The 19,467-nt window shown below is 40.3% G+C and overlaps 2 protein-coding genes across 11 annotated transcripts in view; one reads left to right on the top strand and one right to left on the bottom strand.

Moving 5' to 3' along the window:
* Positions 1-19,467, top strand: part of ZBTB8A (zinc finger and BTB domain containing 8A) — a 60,655-nt gene that overhangs the window by 38,581 nt on the left and 2,607 nt on the right. For 6 of the 7 annotated variants that reach the window (XR_013448287.1, XM_078073466.1, XM_078073468.1 and 3 more), the window contains 3 exons: positions 8,045-8,865; positions 12,822-12,991; positions 17,578-17,906. Coding sequence is in view for 6 of the 7 variants with exons in the window: in XM_078073466.1 (XP_077929592.1) it covers positions 8,046-8,865; positions 12,822-12,991; positions 17,578-17,906 (1,319 nt within the window). In the remaining variant the exon portion in view is untranslated. Of the gene's footprint in view, positions 1-8,009; positions 8,866-12,821; positions 12,992-17,577; positions 17,907-19,467 lie in introns of those variants that run through there. The other variant, XM_078073469.1, reaches the window with a different exon arrangement.
* ZBTB8OS (zinc finger and BTB domain containing 8 opposite strand) overlaps positions 842-19,467 on the bottom strand; it is a 48,451-nt gene continuing 29,825 nt past the window's right edge. Inside the window, exon 8 of one of the 4 annotated variants that reach the window (XM_036065202.2) lies at positions 842-1,247. In XM_036065202.2, the coding sequence (XP_035921095.1) occupies positions 1,192-1,247 (56 nt within the window). In that variant the 3' untranslated portion in view covers positions 842-1,191. Of the gene's footprint in view, positions 1,248-3,550; positions 4,063-18,810; positions 18,949-19,467 lie in introns of those variants that run through there. The other 3 variants (XM_078073474.1, XM_078073473.1, XM_036065205.2) reach the window with 3 other exon arrangements.

Genomic DNA, 19,467 nt, shown 5'->3' with positions numbered 1-19,467 from the left:
TTCTCCAACACTAATTCAACTCAGTTCTGACACTGTCTACGTGGAGATGGCTTCAGATTCGCAGGTTAAGGGCTCAGTCCCACAAGCCTGCCTCCACTTAGGTGCCCATCACTAATCCAGGTTGTCACCACCTGTGCTTCTGACCGACGCCATAATCAGAGGACCCCCTCCTTGGGTTCGATTAGTTTGCTAGAGTGGCTCACAGAGCTAAGGAAACCCGTTTACTCACTAGATGACCAGTTCATTACAAAAGATATTAAAGGATACAGATGAACAGCCAGATGAAGAAATACATAGAGCCAGGTCCCAAATGCAGGAACATCTGTCCCATGGAGTTTGGAGCCAGCAGGTGGATGCATTCTGGTTCACCCACCTGGAAGCTCTCAGAACCCTGTCCTTTTGGGGGTTTATGGAGGCTTCGTTACGTAGGTGTGATTGATTAAACCATTGGCCATTGGTGACTGATTCAACCTCCAGCTCCTCTCCTTTCTCCAGAGGTCATAGGGAGGGACTGAAAGTTCCAACCCTCTAGTCTAATAAATCTAATCTAATGGTTGGTTTCCCTGGCACACCCCACCATCTTAGGGGACTTCCAAGAGTCACCTCATTAACGTAAACTCAGCTGTGGTTGAATGGGACTTATGGTAAATAGCAAGATACCCATAGCACCTTTATGGCTCTGAAATGACTTGAGAAACTGAGGATGAAAGACCAAATATTAGAACAAAAGATGGTCTTATTGCTCTTATTGCTTAGGAAATTACAAGGGTTAGGGGAGCTCTGGGCCAGGAACCATAGGCAAAGTCCAAAATATATATTTATTATAAATAATAATCTCATACCTACAAGCCCTAAAATATTTCCTGTCTGGCCCTTTACAGGGGAAAAAAAAAAAATGACCAACCTAGGGAACAAAATGATGTCAATAGGATTTGGCCTTCCTCTGTTTCTCCTCTCTGCTTTCCTCAGGGTTGGTCCTTTCTCATGTAGGCTCTGTCATGGTAGTAGTACATCCACAATAGAGAGCTCCAGGCTTACATCCTCACAGGATTCCTCTTCTTTTCTGGTTGCTCCAATAAAAATGCTAGGTTCACTTTAATTGAACCTCCTTTGCTTGCCTTGTTTGGTGCGTCCATCCCCAAGCCAGTAACTGGCTGTGGGAATGCAGTGCTCTGATTTGTCAGGTCTGGGTCACAGGTTGGCGTCTGGAGTGATGAGTTGAGTCAGTATCTCCCAAAACCTAAGAACTGAAAGAAGTGATGGGGTGATCCTCTTAAGAAAAGTTGGGGCGCAATTACCAGAAAAGGATATTGAGTGAGAAGAGGGAGGAGTCAGAATAATGAGTAAACAAAAGGGAAATTGTATAACAGGCTGGCAAACAAAAACCTCCCCTGAAAGAATTAAAATAACAGCTTTTTAAATAGCTACAGCTTCGGGCGCCTGGGTGGCTCAGTTGGTTAAGCGACTGCCTTCGGCTCAGGTCATGATCCTGGAGTCCCGGGATCGAGTCCCGCATCGGGCTCCCTGCTCAGCAGGGAGTCTGCTTCTCCCTCTCCCGCTCCCCCCTCTTGTGCTCTCTCTCTCTCTCAAATAAATAAATAAAATCTTTAAAATAAATAAATAAATAGCTACAACTTCTTCTGTTAATACAGAAATAAATACTTTTCCCTTTCACCAGTTCATTTTAAATCGAGATTTTAGGTTAACTATATGAAATTACTATTTCTATTGGTCAAAACAGTTGAATATTGGCAATTTCATGCAGTTTGTATTAGTTTCCTAGGGCTGCTACAACAAAGTACCTTAACCTGGGTTGCTTAAAACAACTGGAATTTATTCCCTCAGTTCTGGAGGCCACAAGTCAGAAGTCAAAGTGTTGGCAGGGCCATGTTCCCTTTGAAGGCTCTAGAGGAGAATCCTTCCAGCTTCTGGGGGCTCCACATGTTTCTTGTCTAGTAGTTGCATGACTCCAGTCTCCAGCTGTTATTTCACAAGGTTTTTGTAATTCTGTGTCCTGTCCTCTTCTTATAAGGACACCAGTCATTGGCTACAGGGCCCACCCTAGTCCAGTGACCTCATCTTAACTAATTATTTCTGCAAAGACCCTGTTTCCAAATAAGGTTACATTCTGAGGTTGCAGGTAAACATGAATTTTGAGGGGACAGTATTTAATCCAGTTTATGGTACTTTAGTCCAGTAGTCCCAGGAAATGAATATACAGGTTAAGAAGAAAAAAACCCATGAATACCAAATAAGCATTTAATAAAATTTAGCACTCATTTATGACAAGCATTTTTAGAAAATTGGAAACAAAAAGATACCCATCAAACACACCTGTGCTAGACATTGTTCTTAATGGTGAAATTTCAGGAGCATTTCCATTCAGCCAATAAGCAATAGAAATAAATCTAACAAAAATATGCAAGATCTTAATAAAGAAAATAAGGAAACATTACTGAAGAATACTTAAGAAGGTCTAAATAAGCAGAGAACTATACTATGTTCATGGATGGTAGGACTCAATATCATAAAGATGTGAGTTTTCCCATAAATTAATCTATAAATTCAATTCCAAAATAAATGCCTATAGGATATATTTTTTTCTCTTTTTAGTGAAACTTGATAAGCTTATCCTAATATTTATATGGAAGAAGCAAGAGACAATCAGAATTTTTTTTTTTAATGTTATTTGAAGAACTAGGTGGGGGAATTCATTTTAAAGTTTGGTAATTAATACTGTGAAGTATTGATGCAGAGATAGACAAATAGACCAACTGAACTGAACAGAGAGCTCAGAAATAGATCCATAAATTTATGTAAACTAGATGTATAACAGAGATAGTATTACTGATTAGTGGGGAAAGGATAGACTGTTCAGTAATAGTGCCAGAAAAATTGGGTATCTGCATGAAAAAAATTAGAATACCAAATGCAAAATAAATAGTGGGTTAAAACACTAAAAGTGAGAAACAGAACTTTAAAAAATATCTTTATGTCCTTGAGACGGGAATTTCTTAAACAAGTTACAGAAAACACATTAATGGATAAATTGGACTATATTAAAACTAAAAGCTTCTTTTTAATGAGAACCATCCTAAATGAAGTTAAAAAATCAAACCACAGACTGAGAGAAGATATTTGCAAAGTATCTACCTGATGAAGGATAGTGTGTTGGACATTTAAAGGATACCTATAAATAAATAAGAAAAAGACAAACAACCCAACTTAAAACAAGAAAGGATACTGTGTAGATAGCATAATTGTCCCCGTTCATCACCCCCTGCCAATATTCACACCCTTTGTTGTGTGACTTCACAGTTCTTCTCACTAACAGGGCAGAAGGTGTTTCTTCTTCCTTTGACTTTACTTTTGGCCATGTGATTTGCTTGCGACTATTACAGTGGGGTAGATGTGACATTGTGCCCGTTGCAAACCTAAGCCTTAAGAGGTTTCATATATTTCCACTTGGTCTTTTGTACTTTTGGCATTGTCATGAGAAGAAATTGGCCAGGCCAACCAACTGGTCCCGGGACGAAGATATGAGACCATGTAATAACACAACCACCCCAGAATCAACTGACTCCTAGGTATGTGAGTGGGCCCAGGCAAGATCAGCAGAGCTATCCTAACAAGCCCAGCCTAAATCAGACAACGCACGGGCTTGTGAGCTAAATAAATACTTATTGTATAACATTATTTTTTGTAGTTAATTGTTATACAGTGTTAGTTAACAACATTGTAATGAGCAAGCAATTCACTGAATCGTAGTCAATAAACATTAATTGTTCAATCCACACAAATAAAGCAATGACATACCATTGCATTTTTGTAAGATTGGCAAAATTAAAAGGTCTGATAATATCAAGTACTGACAAAAATGAGAAGTAGTAATTGATATATACCGTTAGTGGGAGTTACACTTAAATACCAGGTGACATGGTTCTGGCTATTGAGTTGCAAGTGTAAGTCCCATGGGTGAGGCATCCAGGAATTTTTTTCCCTCTGATAAAAAAAAGAAGACAGGCTGGGTTGGTAATTGTCTTCTGTCTTTTCCTCTTCTTCCTGCCAGGAATGTGGACATCAGGCTGGAGATGGGGCAACCATCTTGCAACATGAGGTGTTTTAATTTCATTAATTATATTTTTCATATATTAAATCCATTTGGTTCCTCCTCAAACCTACCTCTTCTTCTCCCCCGACCCCACCCTGGTTTCTTTTCTTGTGGATACTAATAAAGCAAAAGGAGAATGGCTAACATTTATGAAGTCCTTATTACATGTAGGTTTGAGTGCTATGTGTACATCAGCTCATTCAATCCTCACAATAATCCTTTGAAATAAGAGCTATTTTTTGTTGCATTTTACAGATAAGGAAATGGATACAGAGGTTAAATAAATTGCCCAGGGTCATGCAGCTATTAAGTGGTAGAGCCAGAATTCCAAATCCAGCTACCTGGCTCTAGCATCTATGCTCATAACTATATGCTACTCTTGGGGCGCCTGGGTGGCTCAGTCGGTTAAGCGTCTGCCTTCAGCTCAGGTCATGATCTCAGGGTCCTGGGATCGAGCCCCAAGATGGGCTCCCTGCTCAGCGGGGAACCTGCTTCTCCCTCTCCCTCTGCTCCTCCCCACCACTTGTGCTCACTCTCTCACTCAAATAAATAAAAATAAAATATTAAAAAAAAACTATATGCTACTCTTTATATCTTTTATCCCTTTGGCCATCTTAAACATACTTTTTTTTTTTTAAAGATTTTATTTATTTATTTGTCAGAGAGAGAGAGCGCATGCACAAGCAGAGGGAGTGGCAGGCAGAGGGAAAAGCAGGCTCCCTGAGCAAGGAGCCTGATACAGGACTTGAACCCAGGACCCTGGGATCATGACCTGAGCCAAAGGCAGACGCTTAACTGACTGAGCCACCCAGGCGTCCCTTAAACATACTTATTTTATAGTCTGTTAGATTTTTATTCTATTTTCTAAAATTGTTGGTGTTCTGATTCTTCTGTTTGTTCTCTTCCTGATTCTTTATAAAGAACGATTTCCTGTATGTTTTAACATGTTTGATGCACATTCAGCAACACTGATTGAGCACGTACATGAACATGAACATTGAGCATGAACAGCAAGTGCTGTTCAAGGAGCTGGGGATACATAAGTAAAGCAGGCAAAGTCTCTGCTCTCTTACCTTAAATTCTAGTAGGAGAAAACAGACAGCAAACAAATAAGGGGATAGAGAATGGGAACGGGTGATTATATAGGATGGCAAAGGAAAGCTGTCTGATAAGGTGACATTACAACAGAGACCTGAAAATATGAGAATGTGAGCTATGTCTATATCTGGGAGAATTCCCAAGCAAAAGGAATAGCAAGGACAAAGGCTGCATGGCAGGAATAGGCCTTGAATGTTCAGGAATCTGCAGAGGTCTTTATAGCTGGAATGCAGTGTAGGTGGGTGGAGCAGAGGAGATGAGAGCAGAGAGATACCTGGACGGGGCAGATGCACATCAGGTAGGGCCTTTGAGGGCGCGAGAACTTTGAGGTTGGATGGGGAGCCTCTGGAGGCTTTTTTGTGGGTCATAAATTCAAAGATGGTATTTAAAACTATGAGACTAGATGGGCTCACCTAGGGAATAGTGTAAGTAGAGAAGAGGTCTGAGCCCTGAGGCCTGGGGCATTCCAGCGGTAGGGGAGGAAAATTTTTCCTTGACCTTCTTCCTGGCTCGGTCTGGAAATTAAACTGACAAAGACAAATTAACATGAGAAATGCATACCAATTTACTTAATAGAAGTTTTACATGACACGGACGCCTTTATAAGGAAATGAAGACCCAGAGAATCAGTTAGACCTGAGCATATTTTTATGCTAGGTTCCATGAAGAGTGGACAGTCGTGGAGGAATATGGTAGGTTAAGGAGTATGAGATGAATTTAGTAACTGGAGAAGCCCGGCAAAGCCTGTTTGTGCAGATTCTTTTTAGCGTCCCTTTGTCTTCTAAGATAAGGATGCTCTTTCCTCTGGGTATAAGGAGGGCACCTCTCATCTGAGGGTTATTTTAGTTGCAGGGCAGAAGGGAGGAGGGATCAGAGTGCCCTTTCTGCTTCTACGGTTTTCTCAAACTCCTTCAAAATATTCAGTACACCAAGATGCCATATTTTGGGGTAGCGTGTCCTGAATCCCCCAGCACTTGGAGGCTAGGAAAATGAAGAACCAGCAAAGGAGACTGAGAAGGAGCAGCCAGCCTATGGGAGAAGAACACGGAGCAGTGGTGTCCTGACATCAAGTGAAGAAAGTGTTTTAGGATGAAGAGAATCACCCCCTGCCTCAGTAAAATGAGGACAAAGAAATGACCATTGGATTTGACATGCAAGTTACTAATGATGTTTTTAAAAAATGACTGGGCGCGCCTGGGTGGCTCAGTCGTTAAGTGTCTGCCTTCAGCTCAGGTCATGATCCCAGCGTCCTGGGATCGAGCCCTGCATCAGGCTCCTTGCTCGTTGGGAAGCCTGCTTCTCCCTGTCCCACTCCCCCTGCTTGTGTTCCCTCTCTCGCTATGTCTCTGTGAAATAAGTAAATAAAATCTTAAAAAAAAAAAAAAAAAAAGATTGTAATGGATGGGGATGACCTGGTCAAAAGAGAACAGGAGAAGCAAAGACAGCAAATGAAAAGAGCAAACCAAAAGACTCTTTCCGGGCGCCAGTCAGTTTAGCGTCCAACTCTTGATTTTGGCTCAGGGTCGTGGGATCAAGCCCTACGTCAGGCTCCACGCTCAGCGTGGAGTAGGCTTGAGGTTCTCTCTCTCTCCCTCTCCCTCTGCCCCTCCCTCCTCAAATAAAGAAATAAATAAAATATTTTTTTAAAAAACCTCTTTCAATGAATTTTGTGTGAAGGAAGCAGAGAAATGAGTAGTAACCTGGGGCACCCGCTGGCTCAGTCAGTGGAGCATGCGACTTTTGATCACAGGGTCGTTGAGTTCGAGCCCCACATGTGGTGTAGAGTTTACTTAGAACAAAATAAAAAATATATATATAAAAAAGAAATGAGTTGTAGCCAGAGGTGGATGTGAAAGCAAGGGAGGTTTTGTTTGCTTGTTTGTAAGATAGGAGATAATAGACATCATGATGGTACAATATTGGAAATGATGCACTTTATATAAAGAGGGGAATGATTTTGAGTTCAGCATAAGCAGAGATTATTTCCCACCTGGCTTGGGTCCTGAGAACACCCCTCCTAAGCAGTTTCGCATTTGTTTCTGCCAGGTGCCCCATGGGCCCCACCAGCCCAGGACTAATTTCCTTGTTAAATTTTCACCTTGAGGTTTCTCACACCAAACAGGTAAAATAAATTTGGATTCCAGAACCTGAAAAAGCACAACCTTGGATTTGATATCTCACCTGGGTACTTTTGTTTTTCTTTCCCCAACGAAAGCCCCGCAAAGACAAACTTGTTTTTTTCCCAGGATTTATGGGCAAAGTTTACTAGTCTTTCTTCATTAAGGTCGTGGTCCTTAGAGGCTTCCAGCTTGTTACGGATAAAAACCTGAAGCCGTATTACTGCTCCAGCTCCGCGCCTTCCCCACTGCTGGCATCTAGGGATTTCTCACTTTCTTGCAAGCCCAGCCATACATTTAAAATGTTTGGTTATATTTTAAGGGAGAAAAGAACAAAAGGAGAGAGGGAGACAAGTCATAAGGGACTCTTAATGATAGAGAACGAACTGAGGGTTGCCGGAGGGAGGTGGGTGGGGGATGGCTAGATGGGTGTTGGGTATCAAGGAGGGCACGTAGCAGAAGGCCTGATTCATAGAAGATGCTCAGTAAAGGCTGGTGACTGAACAAATAATTGGCCAAAAATCACATAACTAATAGTACAGTACTAAGTGATTCTCTGTGTCTTGGAGACTTATATTCTCTAAGAAGAAAGTGGTTTCAGTGGCAATAAGAAAGCGGTTTCAGTGGAAATAAGAAAGCGGTTTCTGATGGTTATTTCGGTTGACTGGGCCAAGGCGTGTCACTTCGGTTTGGTAACCACGTGTGTTTTCCTCTCCAGAATGGAGATCTCCTCTCACCAGTCCCATCTCCTGCAGCAACTGAATGAGCAGCGCAGGCAAGATGTCTTTTGTGATTGCAGCATTCTGGTTGAAGGGAAGGTCTTCAAAGCGCATCGAAACGTATTATTTGCTAGCAGCGGCTACTTCAAAATGCTCCTTTCTCAGAATTCAAAGGAGACAAGTCAGCCAACCACAGCTACATTTCAGGCCTTCTCCCCTGACACTTTTACAGTTATCCTGGACTTCGTCTATTCCGGCAAACTCTCTCTCACTGGTCAGAACGTCATAGAAGTGATGTCAGCCGCTAGCTTCCTTCAGATGACTGATGTCATTAGCGTATGTAAGACCTTTATTAAATCTTCGCTAGACATTAGTGAGAAAGAAAAAGATCGCTATTTCAGTCTCTCCGATAAAGATGCCAATTCTAATGGTATAGAACGTTCCTCCTTTTATAGCAGTGGCTGGCAAGAAGAAAGCAGTTCTCCGCATTCTCACCTAAGCTCAGATCAAGGAACAGGTATAATAAGTGGCAAATCTTGGAGTAAGTATAATTACCATCCAGCCTCCCAACGGAATACGCAACAGCCTTTGCCCAAGCATGAACAAAGGAAAGATTCCATTAAAAAGTCCAAACATTTGAGGTTGTCCCAGCCCTCTGAGGTTGCCCCTTATAAGTCAAGCAAACGAGAAGCACGAACGTCAGATTCTTCCAGCCACATTTCCCAGTCGGAAGAACAAGCACAAACTGATGCTGACATGGACTCTACTGTTGGCTATCCATATGGTCCAGGATCTGATGTCACATCCAGAAGCTTTCCAGGTATCCAAAAAAAAAAAAAAATCAGTCCCCTTATTGAGGTTCTAAGTCTCCTGTACAAATCAATCCTATTGCTTTTTTTTTTTTTTTTAAAGATTTTATTTATTTTTTGACAGAGAGACAGCGAGAGAGGGAACACAAGCAGGGGGAGTGGGAGAGGGAGAAGCAGGCTTCCCGCTGAGCAGGGAGCCCAATGCGGGGCTCGATCCCAGGACCCTGGGATCATGACCTGAGCCGAAGGCAGACGCTTAATGACTGAGCCACCTAGGTGCCCCTAAATCAATCCTATTTCAACATGCCCTCACTTTGAAGTGTTATGGGCAGTTGAACCAAGTGATTTTTCTTTTTTAAGTCATACCCCTCTAATGAAATTTATTTCATAAAACATAAATTTAATTTCTAATTAAAAATAATATTGGATAGGGGCGCCTGGCTGGCTCAGTTGGTAGAGCACGCAACTCTCGAACATAGGGTCATGAGTTCAAGCTCCACATTGGGCATGGAGCCTACTTAAAAAAAAAAAAGGATAAATTGAATAACAGTCAAAACAATAGAGTTCTGGGACACCTGGGTGGCTCAGTCGGTTAAGCGTCTGCCTTCGGCTCAGGTCATGATCCCAGGGTCCTGGGATCGAGTCCCACATCGGGCTCCTTGCTCAGCAAGGGGCCTGCTTCTCCCTCTGCCTGCCTCTGTCTCTCTCTCTCTGATAAATAAATAAAATCTTAAAAAAAAAAAAAATAGAGTTCTGAGTTTCAAAGCCCAAGATTTTCCCAACCTGTGTCAGCAGATGATTAGATTACTGTTAAGCCTTTATAGCTCTTTTCTAAATGGTTCAATCCCTAAGATACATATTTTTACTTTAAATTGTATATTTTTTTCTGAGTATTCAGTCAGGAGGAGTATTTTTTTTTTTTAGGAGGAGTATTTTTATACAGAAAAGTTAAACAGAGCAACCATGCATATTTACAAAAGTTCACAGACCCAAGACTTAAAGAAATTGGACTACATCTGATTTTATTGAGATATAAAGACATAATTTAAAAGCCACACACAACCCATAACATTGACACTGTAATCCTGTGTGTGCAACAACAGCTGGAAACATCTCATTTTTATGATAGTAGTAAAATGCAGAAAGATTATGTAGGTTATTGGTATCAGTAATCCACCCCTCAGCGCCATAAGACTGTAGTAGAGAACAGGAATTAGAATTGCATGTCACACAGGAGTGCCTGGGTGGCTCAGTCCGTTAAAGCAGCTGACTCAGTTTTGGCTCAGGTAGTGATCCACAGTTGTGGGATCGAGCCCTACGTCAGACTCCGAGCTCAGTATGGAGTCTGCTTGAGATTCTCTCTCCCTCTGCCCCCCCCCCCGCTCACGCTCTCTCTCTCTCTCTCTCTCAAAGTAAATAAAATTTTAAAAATCTTAAAAAAAAAAAAAAAAGAAATGCATGTCATATAGTTCTGCCCCAATTAATCAGGTAGCAAACTTGCTTAATAGTTTACATGTGAATTTAAAGGGAAATTATAAGATGAAACTCCTACAGAGTACAAGATTCAGATTATATATTTAAAATTGTTTTTATTTTAGGAAAATTTCGAACATACAGAAAAGGAAAGAGAATAGTATAATTCACCTCCATGTACCCCTTACCCAGTTTGGACAACTTCCTACTCACCGCCAACATTGTTTCATCTGTATCGTTAACTCCTCACCCCTCCCTTTATTATTTTTAAGCAAATAGCAGACATCGTAAGTTTTCATCTGTAAATATTTCAGAATGTGTCCCTAAAATGTAGTCTTAAAAAAGAGGGGAGGCTCAGCCAGTTAAGCATCCGACTCTTGATTTCAGCCCAGGTCATGATCTCAGGGTTGTGAGATCGAACCCCACCTCCGACTCCATGCTAGGTATGGAGCCTGCTTAAGATTCCCTCCCTCTGTCTCCCTCTGCCCCTCCACTCCCCTAAGAAAATACCAAAACAAAACCAGGACATGCGACTCTTGATCTCAGGGTTGTGAGTTCAAGCCCAATGTTGGGCATGTAGCCTACTTAAAAAAATAAAAATAAAGTTGTCTTAAAAAAAAAAAAACGAAACCACTACAATACCATATTTGTACCTAAACAAAATTAACAGTTCCTTTTTTTTTTTTTTAAAGATTTTTTATTTATTTATTTGAGAGAGAGAATGAGGGAGAGCAAGCACATGAGAGGGGGGAGGGTCAGAGGGAGAAGCAGACTCCCTGCCGAGCAGGGAGCCCGATGCGGGACTCGATCCAGGGACTCCAGGATCATGACCTGAGCCGAAGGCAGTCGCTTAACCAACTGAGCCACCCAGGCGCCCAACAGTTCCTTTTTTTTGTTTTTTAAAGATTTTATTTATTTATTTGACAGAGAGACAGCGAGAGAGGGAACACAAGCAGGGGGAATGGGAGAGGGAGAAGCAGGCTTCCCGCCGAGCAGGGAGCCCTATGTGGGGCTCAATCCCAGGACCCTGGGATCATGACCTGAGCCGAAGGCAGACGCTTAACGACTGAGCCAGCCAGGCACCCCGTCACATAAATTTTTAAAAATAATTTGGTTGTAGATGACATACTTTAAAATAAGAAGCAACCAGCTGGATCTTTACTAATTGCATTTTCCTGTAGTACTAACCTGAAAATACATGAAATTGTATCCTATTACAGAGCTTACTGAAAGTCCTGCTGAGCTCTGATCATTGACCAAGAAATACAGAAACAACAGAGCAAAAATGAGAAATCTTTGTTGCATTTTAAAACTGCAAAAGAGTGATCTTTTCTCTCTTTGGGCTCTGTACTTTGATAATTCTAGGTTATGCAAACCTAACTTCAATAATGAACAGCTGAGTTTAATGGCTATTTAATTGATGACGTTTGCCTCCAGTCATAACATCTTGAGTACATGAGTTTTATTTTATTTTTTATTTTATTTTTTTTTAAGATTTTTTATTTATTTATTTGACAGAGAGATAGAAGCACTAGTAGGCAGAGAGGCAGGCAGAGGGAGAAGCAGGCTCTCCGCTGAGCAGGACTCGATCCCAGGACCCTGGGATCTTGACCTGAGGAGAAGGCAGACGCCTAACCGATTGAGCCACCCAGGCGCCCTGTATTTTATTTATTTTTTAAAGTTTATATATTTTTTTACTAGCCTCTACACCCAACGTATGGCTCAAATCCACGACCCGGAGATCAAGAGTCACATGCTCTAATGACTGAGCCAGCCAGGCGCCCCTTGAATACGTGAGTTTTAAAATAAAAAATTAAATATCCTTGACATTTTTTCACCTTTAAAAGTATTACAAGTGTACGAAAAAGTAGAGGCAAGGGGATAAAAATATGTAAATAAGGGACACCTGGGTGGCTCAGTCGTTAAGCGTCTGTCTTCGGCTCAGGTCATGGTCCCAGGGTCCTGGGATCGAGCCCCACATCGGGCTCCCTGCTCCACGGGAAGCCTGCTTCTCCCTCTCCCACTCCCCCTGCTTGTGTTCCCTCTCTCGCTGTGTCTCTCTCTGTCAAATAAATAAATAAAATCTTTAAAAAAATATGTAAATAAAACACATTACTAAAAGCTGTAATATGAAATACTTTTGGGTTGTACCTCCAGTTCTTTTGTTTTTGTTTTTGTCTTCTTTTTTTTTGTATCTCCAATTTTAAAATCCAGCACTGCCTTTTTACATTTCAAATCCAGTGACTCTACAACACTGAATGAGAAGATAAGCGCGGGAGTCTAAATTTACCCCAACTTTATAAATCTCCCAAGTGCCACCGTTACAGTTCTGGAGTCTGGATTGCATGGACAATCGAGTCTTAATAACATTTCTTCCTTCTCCTTTTCTCCTGCCTTTCCAAGATCGGACTCACCAACTCCTTTGGGATTCCTCATGTTATTAGAATTGTTGTGATGAACTTTCCAGTGATTTAATCAAACTGTCTCCTGACAGATGATCTGCCCCGGATGCGGTTCAAGTGCCCATACTGCACACACGTGGTGAAGCGGAAGGCGGACCTGAAGCGTCACCTTCGCTGCCACACGGGAGAAAGGCCCTATCCCTGTCAAGCCTGTGGGAAAAGATTTAGCAGGCTGGACCACCTCAGTAGCCATTTCCGAACAGTACGTACATGATTTTTCATCATTTTCCTTCTTAGGAAATGTGTGGGTTTATCTGCTGTCAGATAATCTACTTTACTGAGGGAAATCTTTTCAAACAACTCTGCTATATTAGAAATTTTTCCGACTTGATGCTTTTACTTTGCACATAATGCAGAATTTAATATAGATATATTTTTATTCACCCTTGAGACCTTTAAGTAGGAGATACTCTTTTGAATATCCATTTTATTTTTAAAATTTTTTTTTATTTTTGGAATATGCATTTTAGTTCATTTAAAATCGAATACGTTTTTATATACTGGTCTTGTCAAGAGCCAAAGACAAGGTAAACTAAAGATACCTGAATCTCCAGGTCAGAATCACCACTGCAGATGCTCCGCATCTACGAGTGGTTCTTGAATGCTTCTCTGGTGGGATCTCGGTCTGGTTTCTGCTGTCCGTCCTCTGGCCCCTATACCCCCTTTCTAGTCTTTATCTATAGTCTCCTCAAGGAAGGGAGCAAGGTGGGCAGTAGAGCCTCTTCCAGTCAGGGACGGGACCGTCAGCGGCCAGGAAGATCTCAGGGAATTTGCTCCTCAGTGCTCTGGCGGGCGGCTGAGGTAGGGACGTTCGAATTACTCTGCTGTTCGTCTTGAGGCAAGAATGTTTTCCAAAATCTGTGTTCTATTACTTAATACTTCTATTCCATTTATCTCAGCCCCTTTTAACTTTAAAGGGCAGTGGCTTACTGAAGGGGATTTCTTCATGCATTGCTCTATGCTTAGTTAGCAAATACATACTGAGCACCTATGTGCCCGCCCCTTTTCTCAGTGCTAGGTGTCCTGCAGGTGTTCTCAGTGCCAGGAATCTCTGCCTTCATTACCCTTATGAAGCTAGGTTTTTGTTTCTGTTTTTTAATTAAAAAGAACCTTTTATTATTACAAAAGCAATGAATATGCATTATAAAAGGTAAAAATAAGAAAATAAAAATACTTTATTTTCACCACCCAGATACTACCATTCTTTTTTTTTTTTTAAAGATTTTATTTATTTATTTGTCAGAAAGAGAGAAAGAGAGAGAGAGAGCACAAGCAGGGGGAGCGGCAGGCAGAGGGAGAAGCAGGCTTCCCACTGAGCAAGGAGCCTGATGTGGGACTCAATCCCAGGACCCTGGGATCATGACCCAAGCGAAGGCAGACACTTAACCAACTGAGCCACCCAGGCGTTCTCAGATACTACCATTCTTGACTTTATCACATGCGGGGCACCTGGGTGGCTCAGTCGTTAAGCGTCTGCCTTCGGCTCAGGTCATGATCCCAGGGTCCTGGGATCGAGCCCTGCATCAGGCTCCCTGCTCAGCAGGAAGCCTGCTTCTCCCTCTCCCACTCCCCCTGCTTGTGTTCCCTCTCTCGCTGTGTCTCTCTCTGTCAAATAAATAAATAAAATCTTAAAAAAAAAAAAAGACTTTATCACATGCATATGTAGGGGTTTTTTTAACCAAATTAGATCATACTGTTTGTGCCTGCTATCATTAGTGAACAATCTCTACCTTTCCATCTCAATAAAATTTTATCTAACATCCAGTTCAATTTCAAATTTCCCTGTAATCCCCCAGTACCTTTTATAGCTTGTTTGTCCAAACCAGTATCCAATGCAGGATCCTGTATTACACCTCCTTAAGTCCCTTAAACATGTTTTTAAGAGAGCATAGTCCTCCCAGCCCCCCTTTTCATTTCCATAACACTGACTTACTGAAGATATCAAGATAATTATTTTACAAAATAACCTACCTCTCGATTTCTCTGCTTGTTTTCACTGGTGTCATTTAGCTTGTTCCTCTGTCCCCCTGCATTTTCTATAAACTAGATGTTTTATCTAAAGGGTTAATGGAAGGGCGCCTGGGTGGCTCAGTCGGTTAAGTGTCTGCCTTCAGCTCAGGTCATGATCTCAGGGTCCTGCTGGGATCGAGCCCTGCATCAAGCCCCTCGATGGGCTCCCTGCTCAGTGGGGAGTCCGCTTCTCCCTCTCCTTTTGCCCATCCCCCTGCTCACACACACTCTCTTTCTCTCTCAAATAAATAAATAAAATCTTTAAAAATAAATAAATAAAGGCTTAATGGATTCGAGGTAAATACTTTCAGCTAGAACACATCAAGGATGAAATTATTTATCTCATAATGTTTCACATTAGGAGACACATAATATTTGTTGGACCCATCATTCATACTGTTAAGATTGGTCACTAAGTTAGGGTAATGATACTGTGAACCCGCCATTGTTCAGTTAAAGGTGCCACCTTGTGATTAGAAAGGAATCTGTGTGGAGCTATGTTGGCATTATGCTACTATCCATTTCCCCATCAACCATTCATTTAATGGTATTAATATCAGTTGATAAACTCTCTCCAGATTATTAATTTTACTTGGGTTGTAGAATGATTTACTAATTTTATCATTTCTTTTACATTATTAGCTAGAATTCTATAAAGTAAAACTTTCCTCTATCACCTGGGACTATTCAGTTACTTTGACATATAGTTACTACAGGAGAAACAGGATAAATATTTAATTCTTTCCCTTTAATTATCAATTTTCAAAGTAAAGAGTTGATTTAATAGCAGTTTCAAATGGTAATATGAATTTTTTCTGGCTTTGTTTTTTTTTAAATAGCATATAGTCTCATGAATTTTCATTGGTTCATTGTGTTTGGATCTACAACAATTATTATTCTTTCTGATACTCAAATTTTCAGTTTTGTCCAGTGAGGACAACTTGAAGCTGGTTCTTGTGTCCCTTTGTCATAACTCCATTACATATTCAAGGTGGCCTCATTCTCTGGCCCTCAAATTTCCCTAGGCTCACCTTGTATTTTCCCTGTCACAAACCTGGAATCAGCCATTTCTTAAAGGACATTTGGTTCCTTTTAATGGGGAGTAAAATTAGAAACCAAACTGGGGCGCCTGGGTGGCTCAGTCAGTTAAGCGGCTGCCTTCAGCTCAGGTCATGATCCCAGGATGGGATCGAGCCCCGCATCGGGCTCTCTGTTCAGCAGGGAGCCCGCTTGTCCCTCTCTCTCTGCCTCTGCTTGTGTTCCTGCTCTCGCTGTCTCTCTCTCTGTCGAATAAATAAATAAAATCTTTAAAAAAAAAAAAATTAGAAACCAAACTTTGGTTACCTGGGGTGCTCCCTTTTACTAGGGGGTCATTCCTCTTACATTATTTCAGTGGACAGAGCTAGAAGATATGTGTTTTTTAAATAATGAATTTGTGATGATATTTTCAATTTTAACATTATAGTGTTTCACTTAATTTCTTTGACTTAGTAACTGTATTGGAATCGAGGGGCTGGGGGATAAACACAAATCTGTGCCAGAACTTTCTAACAAAAACAATACCACATATGATACCCATAACATTTCTATCTCGGCAGCAATAAGAGTACACTAAAATTGTGTGCTTTCAATATTTACTGATTAATATGTCAACAGTTCAGCAGAAAATAATAACTATACTGGGTTGTAGTCCCATACATTTTCTTTTAGATATTTTACCAGACTGCATTAGTTTCCTTGGTTGTTTTTTTATTTTTAATTTTTTTGCTATTTGTGTTTGGTGGCCTACTTCCATATTGTTCTATCTAAATGAATATGCCATAAATATTAATTCGACATTATAAAATTGTAATGGTTTTTAGAGTAGAACCCATAATCTGCTCTGACAGCTGTTAAAGTTGTTTATTAGTTACTATAATTATGTAATTATTTATCAGTTACAATTTTTTCCTAAAGCACTTCACACATATTAACTCATTTGGTCCTCACAACCTGAATTGTATTCTCATTAGTAAGATGGAAGCAGGCAGAGATAATTACAGGCTGATATATAGCAGAACCACCACGGTCGTTGTGAGGACCAGTGTTCATTTTGATTGTCAGGCTTCCATTCTGTTTGGGTGGCGCCCATACCTCATGAGTTGTTAAATACTTTGCCTATCACCCTGGAAGCAGGTTTATATTGTTTTCAATTACTTGTTTCAAGGTACATGGCTAGTAAATGACAAAACAGGGCTAGAACCCAAGCCTTCCTGTTCCTAGTCTAGTCCTCTTTCTACAAGATCTTTCATTAATAGAAGTGGCAAATAATCCTTCTATCCAAAAATATGTTTTGATAAATTTAAATTTGGGACAATATATTTTTCTCTAGCTGATAACAGTAAATTAACACATAAAATGAGGTTTCTGCCTTGCCAGAATTAAGGTATAAAAAGTCCTTAGAATAGTGATATATTTAGTGTTTGCAATGATTATTATTCTGGGAAGGTGTCCCTTGTTACCTCAGATATCAAAATACTGTTGGATTAAGGGACGTGTGAAATTATTAAGAATGTTTTATTAATCATAAAAACGGTATAGCCATCATTTAGAGAAAGGTGGTGTTTATTTGTGATGTCAATTTATCACCAAAACCTGTGATCTTTTTCTGATAATTAGATGTGAATTTAATATTAGTGCTTGGCTTTGGACATCTTAAGTTTATGAACTGGGACCTAGATATCCAACTGTGCTGCTTTTGAAAAATCCTTTTTTATCACTCTTTCCATCTCTATACAGATTCACCAGGCATGCAAATTAATCTGCAGAAAATGCAAACGCCACGTGACTGATCTAACAGGGCAAGTGGTCCAGGAAGGAACCCGGCGTTACAGGCTCTGTAATGAGTGCCTCGCTGAAGTGGGCATCGACAGCCTCCCCATTGATCTGGAAGCTGAACAGCATCTTATGTCCCCATCAGATGGAGATAAGGACTCCAGATGGCACTTGAGTGAAGATGAGAATAGATCATACGTGGAGATTGTAGAGGATGGGTCTGCTGATCTGGTCATACAACAGGTTGATGATAGTGAAGAAGAAGAAGAGAAGGAGATAAAGCCCAACATCAGGTAGCTAACATGTGAACCAACAGAGCTGGCATGTCTGCAACTTACGCTGACTTCCCGTATCTCTCTCTTTCCATGGTCAGAGTCTGGCTCACAAAGGTATCAGACTGACTTAAAAGTGATGACCTAATATAACTTGCATGCTTTCCGAACAGGTCATGGTATCCATTCTGAACTTTGTTGCCCTAAAATACATTGCTGCACTGGAAAGAAAGACCTAGCTTGAGTTGGCATGATGGATGAACAATTAATCCTCTTCCTTTTATTACAGAGATACCTTTTTTCTTTTAATATTGAAAGATCTACTTAGCAAACTTTTCTCAAAGAAAATATTTTAAATAAGTTTACCACAAGCAGACTTTATAGTAAGATAATTTCAAGGTGTTTCAAAAACACAAACTACCAATATTGAATTTTCACAAGGAACCAGGTAAGAGCACATTTAAGGGTCTGGCACCCTTATCTGACTGAATTATAAGTCTTTCTATTAATTTCAGATCTAAAACAACCTTTCAGTATCCCAATATCCTAGATATTGTTTTAGGATTATGGCAGACAAATCTAAAATGTGTGAAACTGTTCATATTCGAATTTTTTTGTCATTAAGGTAAAGATGACTCTTATGTAGTCAGTATTGTTTAAAACAAAACAAAACAAAACCTAAAATAGAGGCAGACCAGAGATTACATACAGACATCATCTTCTAAAGCAGGAAACAAATACTGCCTAAAAGTCAAGGTAGTTTGTGAAGATCTGTCAATATAATTCTCTTCCTCTCTAAAGGAAAACAAACAAAAAACCAAAAAATGATGAACAAGAAAATTGGAGGTTACCAGTTCTCAAGAGTAATTTCTAACATTTATTGTTCTGCTATATTATTTCTAAAGTGCTCTCTCACACATTTTCTCACTTAATCAGCAAGGTAGATATTATTGTCTCAAATTTACAAGTGAGGAAATTAATCAGGAAGCTTAAGTGGCGGGACTGGTGATGGACAGGTCTTGATTTTAAACAAGCCCTCTTTCAACTGTCCCCGTATTGTCTCCTGAAATGGCAAAGAATTGAAGTCAAACCTCACCAATCTGCAGTAATTAGAAAAAAAAGCCTATTCAAATTAGAAAGTATAAAAGGAGAACTTAGTAAGCTTCAACAACACATAATAACTTGGACTAGAGTTACCCAAGAGTGCTCAGTGATGTCCCTCCAGTGTCTACTGACTGTTTTTAATGTCAGGTTATTTATATGTAAATGTTATGTATAACACTCTTTGAACAAGTTATCTCTTACATGCTTTAAGCATTTTTCTTATCTTGTTTATATCATTTTTCAAAACAAACTTTTCTCCTAGGATATAAAGATGTGTTTAAACTCCTCCCCTGTAAGGGGTGCCTGGCTGCGACTCTTGATCTTGGGGGTTGTAAGTTTGAGCCCAAGTTGGGTGTAGAGGTTACTTAAAAAAAAAATTTTTTTTAATAAAATAAACTCCTCCCCTATATGAATTATGAAACATTCTAAAAGTAAAGTTCAATCAGAGAAGCATTATTTTAGTTCTGAAGATAAAATC

This window comes from Halichoerus grypus, chromosome 5 (assembly GCF_964656455.1).
Source record: "Halichoerus grypus chromosome 5, mHalGry1.hap1.1, whole genome shotgun sequence".
Classification (NCBI taxonomy): Eukaryota; Metazoa; Chordata; class Mammalia; order Carnivora; family Phocidae; genus Halichoerus; species Halichoerus grypus.
Note: the sequence above shows the minus strand (reverse complement) of the source record. Positions and strands in the feature narration are given on the sequence as shown.